We start from the raw sequence: 19022 nt of genomic DNA, 5'->3' as shown, positions 1-19022 counted from the left end.
TCGGGCCCACCGTCCACATCTGCGTCAAAACTGAGCGGGAGATTGTGGCTTCTCTTCTCTCGCCCCCAGATCTCCATTGCCTGAAGTTTCAACTGATCATGTGCCCTGGGGTGGTCTGCCCTCCCCCCCACACACACACCATCCACCTCCCCAGAAGCAGGAATTGCTCCTGTAAGCTGAATCTCAGCAAGGGCTCCCCCAGGTGCCCCCTTGAGCCGCTTCTCCCGGGGACACCCAGCAGAAGAGGCCATTGTCTTGTTTGTAGGCCGGCTGGACAACCGGATCTTGCCGGGGCGAGAAGAAACCACAGCGAGGACACACCCACCCGGGCCCCCACAAACCACACCGAGCCTTTCTCTGCTGCAGCCAAACACCTTTAATGTTTCCACACGGGCACGGGCGTAGCTCTAAAGCACAGGGTTCCCCTGGGGTGCACGGCAAGGATCCACATGACAGCTGAGGCTTCGGGAGGCGGCGCCCCCCCCCGGTCCCGTCTCCCGTTACCTTAACGCTTACCCCGTCTACACGGCACCTGCCAATGCTCGGGCGCCGACATTCCTTTCACCGAGTGTCCTGCTACCTTCGCGGGGCGTTGTTAGAGGGCTGGGGTGAAGCAGTGAGGCTGGAGGGGAGCAGCTCTCCGGAGGCCGCCGAGGCCAGGTTCCCAGGGTGGCATTGCTGGATCTCCTCTTTCCCCGGCAGCTCCCCAGAGGACACCACACAGTCTTGCTCAGGGTCCTTGCTGCTTCCCCCTCCTCCTGCCCCTCCCCTCTTTTTATCCTCTTCCTTCTTCCACTTCATCCTCCGATTCTGGAACCAGATCTTTATGTGTCTCTCTGTCAAGTTCAGCATGACAGCCAACTCCACGCGCCGGGGCCTGGAGATGTACTTGTTAAAAAGGAACTCCTTCTCTAACTCCAGGAGCTGGGCTCTGGTGTAGGCTGTCCTCGTCCTCTTATTCTCCTCTTGCTCTACCACGTAGGAGCCACCTAAAGAGAAAAGAAAGTTAACAATTTATCCGGGGAGGAACCTCTCTTTGCGAAGGAGATCATTCCCTCTGGGACCCGCCAGGGATCAGAAGAACCTGGAGCGACGCTCCAATAGCAATAGAAAGTTCTTGTCAATAACACAAGGCGGGCAGGTTTTTTTTCCCATCAGGCTTCCCCTTTTCCTTACAGAGGGGCGGTTTATTGGATGATCGGGACACTCTTTCGCCGCCCAGACAACATTTAAACCAGGGGCCTGTCTGGCGATTTTGTTTTGAATAAAACAGACTGAGCCCAAGCTCCGGTGCAAATCGTTGTCTGGACACGAAAAGGTTTATAAATCCGGCACAAGACACTGAGGGACGGGTATGGATGGATTCTGCCCTTTAAAGAATGAAACTAACAAGACAAAAGGCATTCAAGGGCCGAGGTGGAGTTTTAAGACTGTTGCTTTAGGAACACCGGCCCAGAGCAAAGACCTGAATTCGAAGCTGCTCCGCTTGTTAACTGTAAATCCATTGTGGTAACAATGCGCGTGGGGTGGTATGGATCCCTAGTAAAATCCCCGGGCCACATTGTAGCAGCAAGGTTTCGAACGCAAGTACTCAGTTGCAATCAAGGTCTCAAAAGCGACTAAATGATATGGCCCCTCGTGTGTGTGTGGGGCGGAGAACAGCCACTGTATTGGGTAACTTTGTAAAACTGGCTGATGGATACTGGCACAGGGCGATCCGTAAACTTCACACTTGAAAAAAATATCTGAGCTGCCTTTGACTTACAAAACCACAAGGTTTTTTTTTGTTTTTGTTTTTCCTGTAAATTAAAACTCCCCAAAACCTCACGCCCTCTCTGGCCGCGTGTACAGACTGAGAAGCTGCCACTGCAGCCAATGCCATTTATTCATCACTTCTGCTGTAGGAAAATGAGCGTCCTTCTTTCAGCAGGGCCATCGGGGACCTCGGCTTCTATAATTTGGGTGCAAAAGTTTAAACCTTTTTTTTTTAACCGCTAGACTCGGTCTAATTCAGAGGCTTCTTCTCCTTCTTTTCTTGAGCACCCCAAACTCCACGGAAGTCAATGTCTACCGGGTATTTTCAGTTTACAGAAGCGGAAAAAACAAAAAACCAAAACAACCCCAAACAAACCCCCCCCCCCCCAAAAAAAAAAAAAAAAAAAACCCACCCAACCCCGGATTGTTACTATAAATCAAAACCTCAAAATCACTGTTGACTTTACAAAAGGAAAGGCAGACTCCTGGAAAGAGAAGTTTTCCTTAAACGGCTGGGAATTTGCAACTGATTAGTCTTAATCCAGGCATCTTCCCAGTCATTTTATAAAGGCAAATACCATTCCCCAAATGCTGAAACTCAATAAATAAAATAAAATAAAGAAATAAGCGTCTCTTGTGTTCACAGAGACTGTTTTCCATACGGATATGTTAAGAGTTACATTAAAAAGAAACCCCAAAGAAACAAAAAACAAAGCAAATAAACAAAAAAACCAAACCACACCAAACACACTGGATCCTGCAGTCCTAAATTAGGCAGGCAGAACCCAGCCGGATCAGACCCTAAAGCGTATTGCAACTAGTTAATCAGAAATTAGGCTTCATAACATAATGGCAGCTGTGAATGAGTCTACATGGCTGGTGTGACAATGTGCAAAACCCATCCCGACAGTCTTAGAACAGATTCCTAGTTCCCAGTAACCTCTCCCTTTCCCTGGGTGTTTGCTGAACGACGAGTATTGTAGGGGGATCTTCTAAGGTTAAACACGCTTCAGACAGAGAGTCATTTTAATTCATTGTTGATGTTTTCAGCAAATAGCCTTCACAACGTACAAGATCTTTAGGCGCCGAAAGGGAAAGGCTACTTTCTAAATGATTGTTTCTTGTTATTAGCTACCTTCTCTGGGGGTCCACTAACACCCATTTAAATATCCGGGGCCGTTCGATTTATCCGCCACTCATCGTTAAATGTCTATTTTTTAAAAAATTATTATTGTGCCCATAATTATAAAACCAGAAATGAAGGGCTGCAGAAACATAGGCAAAGCTCCCGTCGGGAATTCAAGAGGAAGTTTGCACGAGAACTATCAGGGCAAGGCCCTCATGTTGCTTTTCGTGGGCCGTGTGAATTCTAGTTACAAACCCTGTTTCGACGGAGGAGAGTCGTTCAGCAGCGCCATCGGGGACCCCGGCTTTTAGCATTCGTGTGCAAAAGTGTAAATCTTTTGTTTGGCGACTAACTTGAGGCTCCTCCTTCTTTCCTCGAGACACCCCAAACTCCACTGAAGTCCATGACTACTGGTTATTATCAGTTTATGCAAGTGCAAAAAAAAAAAAAAAAAAAAAGGTTGCTCCAAACCTCAAAATCTTAAAAAAAAAAAAAAAAAAAAAAAAAAAAGGAAAGGAAAGGAAAGGCCGATTCCTGGAAAGAGAAGTTTTCCTTAACCGGATGGGAATTTGCAACGGATTAGTCCTAATGCCATTGACTGCAATGGGAGAAGGCTCAAGGCCAGTTGCTTACGGTTACTTGTATGTAAGATATTTTTCATCCCCTACTCGTTATTACCGGTATATGTTAACGTGCAATGAAGTGTGTCTGCAGCGATTTCCGAATCCTTGCATTGCTCAGAATCTGGGTCCTGTTGGTAGACGACACCGCTGCCGATAACCAGCTACGTAATTCATCCAAATGAACTTAATTCCAAGATATTTCTTAAGGAGGATGCTGCTTGGTTCTGTTATAATTATTTGTAAATATAAGTGCACGTTCATACAAATATATACGCCACTATATGTATATATATAATGTGCGTTTACAGGTATATGTACGTACATTTATATAGAAAACATACTCTATACAAATTACATAAATATACTATGTACATATAATGTAAATATAAGAGAGTGTGTATATATAAATATTATATTTACATATAATTACTTATATTTATATTATAAATATATATCTATATATATTATAAATATAAGTGTGTGTGTATATATATATATATATATATATATATATATATATATATGAACCAAGATTTTATGGACGCAGCTACTAAGATTAATTGAAAAAATCAGTATGGGAGAGTCTGTTAATGATTTTTAATTTTTAGGGATCTCTCCTTATATTAAACTGTGAGAAAAGAAAGAGCATATCTGATTTGTTTCTATTTATTAAACACATCTGAAATGGCTATTATTTTATCCCTAGATCAAAAACTCTTCGAATATATTTGCCCTTAAAATGGGTGAAAGGAAAGACGTCCATTTTTTGCAGTATTTTCTTTTCCTTTCAGATTATACAGGAGCAAAGAACACAGTTTGATTCTTGTTTGCAACTTAACGTAATGACCAGAATTTTTCACCATTATTTCAATATTTTACTACCTTTTCAACTGTCTGTTTGAACACAACCATTAATGTAATATTTGCAGTAGAGGTGTGACAAAGAGTGCACAAGGCACAGGGCAAGATAACATTGTGCAGCGAGAGACAGAAATATTGTTCTACAACGGAACTTTCTGTCTAGATAGAGTTTCTTCTCTTGCTGGCAGGCAGCGAATTCGGTTTGTGTATTGTGTCCCCTGCCTAGGGATAAATGGTTTCCACAGTAAAATATAATGAAGGCCAAAACAATCGGATACAGACAAAACTTGAACGGCCAGGTAGGCGGGTTTATCAGGATATTTAAAGAACGATTTCGGGTTTAATGCTACTTGCAAAATATCTTTTAGTTTACTCTGTTATTGTAAGGGCGTTTCAAACAGCAACGTGGCTGTGAGATATTCAGGACATTCTGTGCCATCTGGTTTTTACGCAGACCGCTCCCCCCCTCCCCCCAGTGAAATCAACGAGGGAGTCTGAAAGCGATGGCACAACATGGGCTTTCCCCAGGATCTGACTCTGTGGGTAGCCCTCAGCATTTCCACTGGAAGTTGCCCATTTCCTATTCGGCGCTCCCTCTGCCCTGCCAGTACTGAGACAGGTAGCAAAGCCTGCATTTTCCGGAGCAGATCCAGCTCTCCCTGAAGTGAAAGGTACAGCTCTCAGGGGGAGATCCTGGTCCTACTGAAGTCAAAAGGCAAAGCTCCTGGCGATTTCAATATGGCCAGGATTTCACCCTCACTGTCTACAAGACGGGGGCCCTTGTATTTTCCTTCTCCCTTCTGTTAGGTACGGGTCTCCACCCTGCATGTTTGGCATACCCTATTGACTGCAGTGGGAGTTTGGGGCTCGGACAGGTTAGCGTCCCGACAGATGTAATATTCCCCAGCGACCGGATGGGATTTTCTGCTAACAAAGTGGCAGCGAGATCCGTATAAATCCCTGTACTACAGGCACCTGGGCAGGTGGGTTGAAACAGCAGCACACTGTGTGTTTAGCTTAGATCAGTATCAACTTTAGCCTGGTACTTAGTGCTAATTAGTGAATTAGTTAAACTAATTAGTTAATATTTGTTCAGTGCTTTGCCACAGTAAAGAACAATATAAGGGCTAAATATAATTGCAATCGCTTTGCCTTCACCCTAGTAGAAACCTGAAGGCCGCTAGGAAAGGATTCATATTTTATTCCTTAGCTTTTCTTTGGTATTGATTTGAAATGCGATGGCTTCATATAAGGCATAATAACTGGTTACGTATTCCTGGATACAGGTTACATGTTTATATTACATAGGAGTTTCCATAGTATACTGTATATACAGGTTTGAAATACAAAATGGACTCATAGATAACAGGACACTGAAATCCATCCCCATTTAAAAATGGCGCTGTTCCTAATGCCAGACTGACCCCAACACTTCATAAAAGTGGGATTTTATGGAATTGGAAGAGGAGAAACATTTACAGGAGAAATCTTGCGTGTCTGGCATACATCCCAGTAAAACAGATCAATGACAGGGAATTTCCCCGAGCCTCTTTTTGAAAGTATCACATGCGGGGCTATCCCAAACGTAGGCTTCATTTAGGGTGACCCGAAAGGGGATGAGAATTATTAATGATGAAAAGGTTTCCTTGACATTGTACAAGACAGAAGGAGAGGAAGCCACGGCAGCAGCAGAAGAAGGCGGCTATCTTACCCGTCCACTGTCCCTTCCAGGCGTGAGATTTGGTGGATTTCATCCATGGGAAAGGCAACTGAACTCTTGGTTCCTCTAAAGCCCCCGTGTCAGTCCCATCTGCAAATGGAATAACTTCCTGGTGGGGATGAGGAAGCTGAGGGTGATGATGGTGATGGTGGTGATGGTGATGAAGATGGGAGACCTCTGGATCCTCTGTAATGGGGGGTACCTCGTAGGGTGAAATGTCTGGCGGGCTGCCTTGTTCCAGAGCACCTAAAGCACTGGAGTAAGGTGTCTGCTGCTGTCTGCCCATGTACAGGCAGGCTGGGGGGTTCTGGTTATAATCCTGTGCCTGGGGTCTTTGAAACGCACACGAGTCCTTGTAGAGCTGGGTCGATGCATAATACTGTTCCTCCGTGTTCATGGCTGGAAGGGATCTGGGCTAGCGAAGCAGAAGGCGCTCCCGCTCCGGCTAGCTTTGAGGTCTGCTTTGACAGGTCCCCTTCACCTGTGAGAGCTGATGATGAAACAGAGACTGGGCCGGCTTCGGGTTGCCTCCCCATAGGCTCCACTTCGCCCCACGTGAGCCACGCTCAGCTCCCCATTGGGCGGGGCGTTTCCTATAAGAAGGAACACCCGGGGGCTGGGGCGAGCGGTTTTCGCTTTACTGGGAGGGAGACGCGCTCCGAGCCTGCTGCAGCGTCACAGTATTGACAATCAGTGCATCACACACCATCGTGTATTATGGGTGTGTGTGTGTGTGTGGGGGGGAATTAAGCACACCTATTTAGGATGGGAGGGGGGGGTTAGGATCTGTTACTCAAATTGCGCAATGCCATTGTGCTGTTTTTGTGTATAGGTGTATATAGGTATGTAGGTGGCTGGTGTGTACAGACAGACAGAAAGATAGATAGATAGATAGATGCGGGGGGGGGGGGGGTAGAGAGAGTCAATGTGTGTATTGTACGTTTCAAGATAGCGCAGGTGGACGTGCTTTCACTAAAGTTTGTCTAGGCTCAATCAACAAAAAGTGCCCCAGCATTGTTGAGTTTTGAACCTCACTGGGGAAACCTCTCTCCGTGTGTGAGTTAGATTAGAAAGGCCACCCGCTGCTTATCGCATTGTCACATTCTCATTTACTCAAACGTGGGACTCAAGAATTCAAGATAATGAAAACGAATCCTTTCCTACATCACATTGACTAGCCTCTGGTTCATTGCCTTCTGTAACCTGGGTAAGTTTTTAGGTGACTCTCTGTATCTCTGTCCCTCTCTCTAACTATTTCACTCTACTCACACAGACACATCCATCACCAAAAACCACACAGGTATCGTAAAAACACGAACCTACATAGATATTCGTACACTTAGATATGCGCAATTTGATTAACACAACACACACAATACAAGAAAAATATCGGCATTGGGTAGGTAAATTTGCTTTAAAAGTTGGGTGGGAAATTCTGCGTCCCTTTCATATTCACTCCTGATTGTCCTGTGTTGTGTTTTGTTGTTAATATTTCACAACCTCTTTGCAAGGACTAAATCCGACTTTTTCTTTTTAATGGGTGCTATTCAAATTGCACAAATGTGTTTGCATGACACGTGTGTATGTCTAGATGGATGTATTGGTCTACATATGTGAGTAGCGGGGGCACACAGGTGTGTATAGACAGAAGTGTGTGGGGTGTGTGTGTGGACAGACAGAGAGGAGTGTGTACATGTGTATGTTCCTTAGGGAAAAAGACCATCTGCGTAGCAATCTTCTGGCAGAGACTCTGCAATCTTTCCTTGTCCTGCAGTGAATAAAGACATCGCTGGGTATTCGCTGGGGAAGACCACAGCGCTATCAATAGAGCGACCGATAGCGAACGCATTGATTGCCGAAGGGCTAGTGGGGGAGACTTCTCTGGAGCTTGGCTGGAACGTGTTGACCCTTGGAGATAATGTGCTCGAAGTTGGTGCTGGTTGACTTGGTGACGAGGCTATGAGGAGGCGGAGAGCTACTGAAAAGGACAAAGATCATTTCCCTGCCTGCCTGTGTTCCCTCGCGCACACACTTCGTACTGACTTTGCACTCCTCCTCTCCTGGTGCGTTTCTCTCGAGCGCTCTCCCTGCACACGCTGTATTTATGTGTTTTTGTCTAACACCAAAGGGGAGCAAGGGGGCGGGGGGGGGAGGAGAAAAGCTGAACATTTCCACCTGTTCCTGTCTCGGAGCTGGCCCACGGCGAAGGGACAGAAGCGGGGCCATCTAGATGAAGGACCCCGTCTGGGTCCATAGACCTGCCTTCTGGACGGAGGGCTAGCAACACAGGGCCCCAGGAAAGAGCGTGCCGGGGTTGAAAGGTTTGTCAGATGTTCGGTGCATGGCAGCCAACGGAAATAAATGCCACTGAGCAGAAAAGGTCCTTAGTAGATTGCTCCAATGCAGGGTGCCCGGGGTCATAAAACCTCCAAGTCCATTACATTTAAAATGGGTTTCCGCTATGAATCCATTCCCAAACCCCTCTGCCCCTTAAAAAGCACACTGAGCATTTGATTCAATATTGAGCCATTAAGCAATTGCTTTGCCAAGCCATTTAACAGTAGCTCTTATGGATAAATAAACAAAAAAGGTTGTAAACCAATTATAGTGCGGATAGTGAAAAAGTATTTTATTAGCCAGAATTACTGATAGACACGGCTGCTACTCGGGCGTCTCTCCCCCCCCCCCCCCCCCCCCCCCCGCCGCCCTCTCCCCAACAAAACAGGCCGGGCGATATTTCAGAGAGGAACCCAAGAAGCAAACCCCGTGCTTTGCATCTTCCATAACCGAGCACGCTTATGGAAAGGGGTGTCTGCTCAGGTTGGACTCCTCCTTGCCGGGTTTAGGTAGAAACGGGAGTGTCAGGTGTGAACAGCCCGAGTTTCTGAATCACTTCGTTTTGCGCTTTTGAGGGCCTGATCCTGCGAGCACGTGAGTGAAACGTCAGGGCCGGTGAGTCGCTCTGCTCAAGTCCGTGGGAGTGGCCTCGTGAACCGCGGGAGCAGCCTTAGCGGTTTTGGCCTCGGTGGTAACCAGAGTTCAGCTGCAGACTCACATTTCAGCAGCAAGACCCGGGCTGAGCTCGTGTTCGGGCGGCCCGCTCTCTGCCAGTAGGCCGTGCTGCACCACGGGTTTTTAAGCAGACGTCCCCAGTGTGGTACCAATGGCCAGGTGGTCATTTCAGGCAAACGTGGCTTCTTGCAGGAAAACAAACTTCGGGGTCGGATCCCACCTCCTGTGTGGTCACTGGAGCTTTACCTTTGATTCCAGCGGGGTTAGGATCGGTCCCTTTGAGTAGCAAAGCTGTCACTCAGTTCCCTTGAGGTCACTTCTAAACACACGCGCACTTTCCCTTCCCCCAACACCAAGCGCTTTCTAGGCTGTTTACACGGGCGTCCATCACCGTGGGAGCTGCTCAGAGCGACCGTGGCCGGGCAGAGCTGACAAGCGGTCCTTGCTTTAGGAAAAACCAGTGGTGGTTTTCACATGGGCTAGTCCTGTGCCTGAAGGCTGCAGAGCAAGCGAGGACACATGTGCAGCCACAGTCGCTTAGCCTCGCACATAAAGAGAAGGCTGGCGAGTGGGCAATAAAAAGCAAAGCAAATTGATTCTTCTCCAGGTAGTGCCATTAACCGGTGTCTTAATGCGATACTCTCTCGGGAACGAGCCTTTCTAAGTAGAACAAACAGCCTCCCTTAAAAGTAAATGAATTTCATATAATTTACAGCTAATTCTCTTTAATTCCGCCTTCGTGAGCAGGTGATAAGGGAATGTTAAGCTAAAGTGAACAACAACCAGGCAAACTGAAGTTCAGGCAAAGGTCCCTGTTTTATTTCCAGCTGCAGCATCCTGCACCTCTGGGCAGACTGGAGTCCTGGCTGACTCCCATGCCAGGCAATGGCCAAATCTCACGGATTTCAACAGGAGCAGGATCACCTGGCTGCTGATCCTCGCACGTTCACAATCACCCCCCTCTGCTTTTCCGAGTCCCAGAATGAAGGGGAGAAGGGAGGTGATGAGCTCAGATTAAAGGTTGATCCTGCCAGGGGAAACGCGCTGTTTTCTTACTTTCCTTCCAAGGATGGGAGGTTATAAGAAGACACGTGGCTCTAGAATTGAGCACGTTTTAGGGGGAGCAGAACCTCTGAGCCCCTCAGAACAACGCACTGAAACAACTCTTCATAGATGGAAAGGTGTGGCTCTGGAAGCACAATGTACACACATGCTGCATACACAGCTCTCATTCACATTGATGGGAATCCTATAATGAAATAATGTAGAATCTAGCTCATCAAAGATAAGGTGAAGGTGAGTTGATCACTTTCTACAGTAACCTACACAAGGGAATATATTTGATACTGGGGGCTCTTTAATTTAGCAGCTAAAGGCATACCAAGATCCAGTGCGTGGAAGCTGAAGCCGGGGGAAAAAAATCAAACCGGAAATAAGGGACACATTAGACATGAATTAACCAATGGAACAGATTACTAAAGTATATGGTAAATTTCCCGGCACGTGGAGTCTTTACCGCAAGACTGGATGTCTTTCAAAAAAGATATGATCTAGTGCAACTAGACGTTATGGGCTTCATCTAGGTCAGGGACCTTTCCTGCTACAAAATGTAGTTCAGAGCACTTCAGTAGAGCCTATATACAGTTTGAGCATATGTGTGAGTTAAACACCGTGTTTGACAGAAGAGTTGGTATGAAAACCTGACATTTAAAAATTATATGTTGCCTTTGATCCATGTGCACGGCCCCCATAAACATCAAATAGAGCAACAGTTCAGACTGAGAGCAAGTTGTATACTATTATGGCAAATAAAAGTACCTCTTTGAGGAATCATCATTTTCTATATATCCTTACCCACATGAAATTTGCTGTAAGGACCTCATAGTATATTATTTTCTATTCCAAAACAAAAAACTAAATAAAAATACTCCTAACCTTGGCTGTATACATCAGTATCTTAAAAGTAAAAACATTATATAATTATATAAGTATCTCAAAACCAAGCTTTAGAAACCCAGGAATTTCAGAGTTATAGGTACACTTAAAAGTAATGCAAACGTGACACCAGGCAATAGTCATAAGATTATAATTAAGGCATGTTTGTGGTTCCAAATAGGATTAAACTGGAGGGTCTCCCTCTTCCACAATACTTCCCCCTTCATGGTGTCACTACAGGGCAGAGTTAAGGGTGATTTTAACAACACATTTCCATTAACATGTTTGATCTTCTGAAAACCAGGCCACATGCTTAGAGTTGGCATTTTCAAAGGTAGAGAAGTAACACAGGAGCACTGCCTATGAGTTTAAAAATGAATAAATAAACACATACATCCAAAGGCATATACGCACCAAATCCTATTGAAATGTAATGGCACTTTTGAAAACCCCACCCTAGATGCCTAAATTTGCATTTAGTAGCTAAAAATGAGGCACTGGTTTTTGAAAATCTTGTCCATGTCTTCCCAAGTAACCTTCTGTTATATATTAGGTCACACTATTAATAAAGTGATTCATTGAAATGTAAACTGTTCTGATCACAATTGTTTTATTTCTAAAAAATGCAACAAAAGCAATCTTTGTCTTTCAAAGGAAATTACATGTGATTTTATAAATCAGTTTTAAGTTACAAACTTACTATTTTTATCATTTCTCTTACTTTTCTGACTACCATCATATAGCTGTAAAGTAGCAAGGTTGGGGGTTTAATTATCCCTAGTTAAAGTGTTGTGATTGGGTAGTTTTCTGTTCATTAATAATTGTAGGGCTTGGTGAATTCTCCTTAAATATCTGGTGTTGTTACTGTTTAAATTTTGGCAGAAAAAAATCAAATATTACCTGAGCAGATTAAAAATAACCCCCTTCACCTCTCCCAGCTACATTCAAACCAATGCAAGGAAATTTTGTTAGAGTCAAAGCCCAAGAAGTGGGAGGAGGAAATAATGACCGGGAAATGGAGCTTTTCCAAGAATTGATTTTAAAACCCCCACACTGCTATATCTAGAAGAAATGTAACCTCTCACAAAGCTGGTTAATTATCAATAACCATGTGAAAACAAAGCTGTCTTACCTTCTTAGAGTTAGTGATAAAAAAAACTATAACATGAAGCACTCCAGCTGCCTTAAAGTAATACTGGATCATCAACATTATTGGAAGAGTTTTCTGGTCTCCAGCAACTTTCTATATACACCGTAACTCTGTTATTTTGTATTGGTAAGTATATTAAGCCACTCCAGGCAAATAATGTTGTATTGCATTGTAAGCGGAGATGAGTGGATATTGCAAAACATTTCTGTGAATTTTCATTGAATTCTTAAACAATTTCATTTTGCCTGGGTTCACACTCCTTTATGTATTCTATTTCCACAAATATCCTATCAAATTAAATTCCTTGCAAAAATGTTAATGAAAACTTCAGATTTTAAATCAAATCTGTAAAATGGGGATAATACTTTCACCTATCCTCTATCTGCTATATTTAAAGTGCAAACTCCTCAGAGGATGGGGGGACTGTTTCTTAAAATTTGTTTTTACAGTGCTGAACACAATGGGTCAGGATCTTTACGCACACTGGTAGCATTCCCTATAGTTGAGGTTGCTTCACAGTTGCCATTATAAGACTCTGTTTTCAGTTGCTTATAGCTTTGCTGAACTTTTACCATTTGGGCTGAAATTTTCCATGTGGGGTATCTGCCTCAGGTTGAACTTTATGGAAAAGCTTCAGCAAAAGTGACTTAGCTGTTTCTGAGAAAAAAGCTAATAAAAATATTTTTTGCCCATTTTTTAAAAATACTCCCAACCATTTTATTGAGAAGCATTTCATCCATGCTTTGGAGATGGAACTTGAAATTTGGAAGGGATTCATCTTGGTGTCAGGGATGTGCCTTTTGATGTTCTGTGAAAAATTGTCCAAATTTGGCCAAGTTATGAGCCTCTGAAAAATCAGTTTGCACATGCTTTATAGAGTCTTGTTAGAATTCAGCAGCTAAATTCTCCAGAGTCTTTCCACACTGAGCATGCTCCAAGCCAGCATTACAGGGGCTGAGCTGGACTTCTCTGCAACTGTATCCATGGGCCACTGTACTGCCAGGCACAGGAAATGAGAACAGGGAGACTGGCTCTCCTGTGCTCTTAATGCATATTCCACTGGAACTCAGGCAGCGTGGAAGAAGTTGCATGCCATGAATGCACATGAGCCAGACTGGGAGGAGGGGTAATGATGGAGGGAATAGAGAGGGGCAATGAGTTTGTGGGGATGGGGGAAAGACTGGGATTGGTTGTTGGCTGGCTGGATTGAGACTGGAACTGGTTGGTCCAGGAGACTGGGGCTAGGAGCCAGGAATGGGGAATAGATTGGGACAAGGAGTCTGAGTGGGGAGATGGACTGGAACCTGGAAGGGTTTGTAAGGGGGGAGAGAGAGCCAAGATGGTAGTGGTGATGGGTCAGACTGGGACTGGAAGTTGATCGGGTGGGAGAGACAGATACAAGGAGCTGATAGGTGGGTGGGACTCAAATTGGCTTGGCAAGGAGACTGAGGCTGGGATGAAGAGTTTGGGGATGGGGAGAGGACTGGGAGAGGCAGAAGGAGATGAGGGCAGAAGTTGGGGAAACGGGCAGAAGGGTCAGGGATTACTACAGAATTCTCCCCTTTAAATCTCAGTATGTGACCCAAGATTCCTGAGTCTCACCATTCCACTGCTGTCAGCAAATATCTGTAAAAGCTACTAGCAAAGTGTATGTCATATCCTCTGTTAGTGGATGGGCCACAGAGAGGATGAGAACCTACTACTGCTGTCAGTTAGTCCATTGACGGAAATGGCAGAGGACTGGGTAGTGGATCTAAAGTTCTCAACTCTGCTGAAGAACCATGTGGGTGTGCATACAAATCCATATGGTTGAATTTCTGTTTTTTCAATTTGCTTTTCAAAAATCTAGGAAATCTCTCTCTCTCTCTCTCTCTCTCACACACACACACACACACATACACACACACACACACACACAACATTAAAATAACATTATTAAGGTTGTAAAGTCAAGCTCTTAAAAGTTAGGAGATACCTGTATTAAATTTGCCGGTGCAGCCTTAATGCAGCTTCATTTCATATATGCATTATGATACAATCTAATTCATTACATCTTCACAAACTATTTTTTTTCCAGAGGACCCCTGCCTCATTTAGTACACAAGATGGATAGATACCATAATGAACAGCATCATAGAAAAGCCCATGAGGAAATAAATAATACTGCTTTCAGAGCAGAGTTTGAATGTGCTTCAATTTAATATTTTCCAGTGCTGGGTTTCATTTGTCTATATTTAATTATCTATTTACATTTATAATAGTGTAATGCCACCTGAAGTGACTCTAGAGCATGAGGGCAGACTTAAAACTAGAGAATAAACCCCAAATTAGTTGTGAGCTCTATACTTAGATTTCACCAATCAATTATCAAGAGTAAACTCCTCAGGCACTATAGCTGCCTGAACATGGAGTCACAGCCAATTCCCTTGGGTGCTCTGATCTACTTCACCATTCAGGTGAGCATAATTTTGTGACGGATGGTCCCTGACACATAGAGTCACAGCAATATTCAGGTTACTCCCAATCCCAAAGGACCAGTCACTTACCCCAGTTCAAGGAGATCTCAGACAAAGCTCATAGCCAATCCTATAATAAACTACCATATTCATGTATAAGATGCTCCCATGTATCTCACAATTTTGGGGCCAAAGAAAAAAAATGTATTACGGTAAAAAAATCTAAAACCACTGTATAAGACACACCCAGTTTTTAGACCCCAAATTTTTCGAAAAAAGGTGCGTCTTATACATGGGGAAATACGGTATGTGAAGATTTATTAAACAGGAAAAGGAAATGAAAGAGTAATTTATGAGGTTAAAGCAACAAATATAGACACATGATTGAGTTATAGTCTTGGGATTCAAATGGTAATAGAGGCTTCCATAATCAGCCAGCTCTATTTGTCCTTTTGGACTAATCCAGGATAAGCAGCTGGGGATCACTCGCTTATGCCTAGAAACACCTTGTCCCCCAGAGCCCAATAAGCACAGAAAAAATCAGTTCCTTCTTGTTGGGGTTTATTCCCATCCTACCACGTGCTCTGAGCTGCAAGTTCAGCTAACGGCAGGAATACACTTGCATGACTCATCTTCACGGGGAGGAGCACAAACCACCACAAGTGTTTTGTCCTCCTGTTGCTGGTACATAGGGAAATTCCAGCTGCAACATCCCACAGTAGTCTGTCCTGGTATCGGTTGACCTTTCGTTTTTGGGAAGGGTGTAACATCTTTTGTTGAAGATCAGCCCTTCACACTCAGTTCATGGGAGGAACCTGCTTGCATGATTCATCTTCATGGGGGTGGAGGGAAAGAGCAGAGTGACAACACAGTCTGTCTGGTGTCGATGGTCCTTTCCTGCGGGGCAGGAGGTAATACCTTCAGTTGCAGATCGGCACTTCACACCAGGTAACATCTCTCTCCTGTCTAGTGATTTACGTAGTTACAAAGGCTTACAATACACCTGTTGAAATGCAGCCTTACAATATGGGATATTATAAGTGTTATAAGTGAGATGAGTGCTTGCAGCAACTCACAAGCATTCAGTAAAGCTTAAACACCAAACACATTCTTATCATTCCAATTCCTATTTTAACAATACTAATGCACAGGGGAGCCAGACCGGTTGCAACCATGTATTTGTCAGTGTTCAGCTGAGACAGGGAGACCTTGGCATGAGCTGGCACCATGGGCCAGATTTACACCTTACGTGCCCTTAGGCGCCCAGCATCTTCAGCCCCTCCCCTGCCTACAGCTGACTTTCGTGTTTCCCCGATGGGGAGGAGGGGGAGAGAGGGGCTGGCTGGGCCAGCTCCGAACAGAGGGAGGGGAGAGAAGGCTTGGGGCGACTGGCTCGGCCAGCTCCGGAGGGGGGGGGCAATATGCTCACCCCTGGGCTCTGGATTCTGGCCTGGCCAGGGGGCGGGGCCTCAGGGGAAGGAGGAGGAGCAAGGGGCAGGGCCAGAGTTCCAGTGCTCATGTGGGGCTCCTGGGCATGAACCCCATTGGCCCATGCAGTAATCCATCACTGTTTAGGAGCCCCTAGAACTCCGGTGCCCCTAGGCATGTGCCTGCTGTGCCTAATTGAAAATCCAGCCCTGCTGGCACCTGGGTCTGCCAGCATCACAAATACATCTGAAAGAAGTGACCATCCCAAGTTCTAGGTGCCTTTGCCATGAGTTAAAAATACCATCACATAACAAACCAAAAAAAACCCCACATCTTCTCCTCATCCTCATGAAACTAGAAAGCACCTTGCATACACACACACTGGAGGTAGTTTATTAGTATATCTAGCTGGTAACTGCCAACCTGCCATTCCCTTAAACACACACAAAATAGTTACAGAATCTTGCATGACTGTTTGGACATACGTTGCATGTCTAAACCTTGAAAATGATCTTGTGTATCTAAATGCCATTTAATGTATCAAACGACAAGGACAAAAGAATTGATTGAATGTCCTGTTCAAAGTGTCTAGAAGGCTGAGAAATGCTGTTTCCTCAAAATTTTCAGTGAAACTCCATCCATTAATTATTAACTCAACACGAGGTCCAAGCTCTGGGAAATAACCGGAGGTTTTGAACAAGGCAGCCAAAGAACTCTCAGTGCAATTCTGCAGACTAATTAGTTCTGTCTAGTCAAGAAGACTCAGATGGGAAGATTCTTTTCTGACCTATTACAAATGTATTAACATTTTGGATACACACATTTTATACACACACACATATACACAAATGTTGTATCCCTATTCTTAGAATCACATCTCTTGACTGCAAGCTTAGTGATAGGGTAGAATGGATAAGTGTTCTTTGGTGAAGGCTGCACACAAAATGTACTAATTGCTTGCAGACGGATTATGCTTTGAGTGATAAGAAAGGTGTCCAGGAAAATAGGAAAGACAGTGGAAATAAGAAATTCCTGTCTAGTGACTTTCAATTCATTTGAATTTATAAACTTCATTGTCCTTACGTGTAGACGTCTGACAAACACCACACCTGCTGGAACAGAATAACGTAGTAGAGCTAAGTAATAGATAGACATTGGAGAGTCAGTGATTATCTAGGAAAGGGAATCTACTCTGCTCTATGCTGTTTTGAAATGGAAGTAGGTAAAAACGCACCTACTTTCAATGCATGGCAGCAGGGTCCACACGGACACATAGTGTTCAACAGGCTAGTGTCAGGTAGAGTAACACCTCAGCTTGCCCAAACAAAGTGCGTGTGTAGATAAGCCCCTAGTTCAGTGCCCTATCCACTAGACCATACTGCCTCTACTTCAATGAAAAATAAGGATATCTCCAGCTCAGTAACTGAATAATATAAATATTAGACGCTGAAATCAACCTCTTTACTGAAGTGAACCTCAAACAAAATCATCCTCTTTAGTGATTAATTCATCTGTGCCTTGTCAATTAATATGAGCAGCTAATTTATTGAGGAGCCAGGTTCCAGTTACAAGTGCAAGACTGGGTAAGAGAACAAGTAGCGGTTTATTTCCTTTGTACATTGGCACAGACACCCTGTGTACAAGGAAGTTCTAGTAGCAGCAGCACCATGCTAAAAAGCTTTCACATAAAATTATATTGCCAGACAAACAACATAAAGAACCAGATTGCCTGATAAACAAATAAAATCTCAGTAATTTGTATGAAATCACCCCACTTAGACTCCTGAAGCTTGAAACTTCTGTGTGTTTTTCTCCATTAAATTGTTAGAATGTTTTGTGCATAAATTGTTATAAATTCATGCATGCTTTTATTGTTTTAACAGCCTAGATGGACCTAACTCTTTACCTTGGATGATGCATTAGATTTGTATAAAATTGGAACTTGCTTCTAGGGTTCTGTTTAATGTTGCAGCCATAAAACCTTGTGTTTTGATCTCAGTAGTTCTCACAAGTTAAGCAAGTCTTGTGTAGATCAGGAAGTTGATGCAGAAGTGCTATGGGCGATTCAGTAGGAGACACTTTTTTCTTGGAGTCAGGAATATATTAATACCCCTGCATGTTCTTCTGGGACACTTTCAGAGGTGACATTTTCCAGATCAGATATAAAGCTAAGGTCATGACAATTCTTGGTCAAAAAACATTGCATGCCACTTTTCATCAGAGCTGAGTGGTCAGCTGTGGTCTCCTGGGCCAAATAATAATTTGAGTAATTCCATTTCACCTACTTAAATTCCCCCTGCAGGCTAAGTCATGTCAGTATTGGATCAAATCCATGCCCAGCTAGGACGTCACAGTCGTCACTGTGATACATGCCAGGTTTATAAGGAATTTCACAGTGACAGTAGCCAGGGCACGCTGAACCTCCTGCTCACACGCACAGGCCACTGCCACTTGCTAAAGAAGGATCCCTGCAGCACTTGTGCAAACCCATTGTTCGAAGCCTAACTCTTCTGTTACATTTGTGCAACCCCAGTGTCTCCAGCAGTGTTTTGTAAGTACAACTGAGGGTAGGATTTGGGCCTGCCACTGGAGCTCAGGGTCAGATTCCCCCTTACATGGGCTATTCCCACGTTAGAGAAGTTGTGGAATTTCCTGGGTGTTGGGGCTTGCCCCCATGGAAGAAACCGGGGATTCACCACTTTAACCCACAGATAGCCTGTGACCTATGTGGATTCAGTTGGAAGACACCCCCCAAAAAATAAATAAATAAAAAAAAGAGGCTGCTTAATACAGAGCTTCTTTCTGTATAGCTGGTGCTATGCACAGGCCACCCAGGGCACTGAATTTCTAGCATTGCCATCAGCCTAACTGGTCCCCCATCACTCTGTATCAGTGGGGCATGCACCACTGCAGCCCAGCACCCTCTCTCCACCAAAACGGTTTGGGGCGGGGAGCT

General features: G+C 44.4%; 1 protein-coding gene and 1 long non-coding RNA gene across 2 annotated transcripts; one reads left to right on the top strand and one right to left on the bottom strand.

The window, feature by feature from the left end:
- Positions 1-362: 362 nt before the first annotated feature.
- Positions 363-6482, bottom strand: PDX1 (pancreatic and duodenal homeobox 1). Its single transcript, XM_067562735.1, has 2 exons — positions 6077-6482; positions 363-989 (listed from the first exon to the last, which is right to left on the bottom strand). Exons 1-2 carry the CDS (start codon positions 6480-6482, stop codon positions 577-579), a joined length of 819 nt encoding a protein of 272 aa, XP_067418836.1. The 3' UTR covers positions 363-576.
- A 515-nt stretch (positions 6483-6997) lies between these two features.
- On the top strand, positions 6998-8212 carry LOC137162815 (uncharacterized). Its single transcript, XR_010922508.1, has 2 exons — positions 6998-7292; positions 7860-8212. It is a non-coding gene; the product is annotated as an uncharacterized lncRNA (long non-coding RNA).
- Positions 8213-19022: the final 10810 nt, after the last annotated feature.

The sequence above is a fragment of the Emydura macquarii genome, unplaced genomic scaffold (assembly GCF_026122565.2).
Source record: "Emydura macquarii macquarii isolate MOO-44397 ecotype Brisbane River unplaced genomic scaffold, CSIRO-AGI_Emac_v2 contig_2473, whole genome shotgun sequence".
Classification (NCBI taxonomy): domain Eukaryota; kingdom Metazoa; phylum Chordata; order Testudines; family Chelidae; genus Emydura; species Emydura macquarii.
This window is presented reverse-complemented; position numbering and strand designations above follow the sequence as displayed.

What these genes read in the sequence shown, in the direction of transcription:
- PDX1 (XM_067562735.1), bottom strand. Translation starts at nt 6,482, where the DNA reads ATGAACACGGAGGAACAGTATTATGCATCGACCCAGCTCTACAAGGAC. An exon ending in CTGGAAGGGACAGTGGACGG is followed by an intron (nt 990 to 6,076) that starts GTAAGATAGCCG and finishes TTTTCTCTTTAG; the next exon opens with GTGGCTCCTACGTGGTAGAG.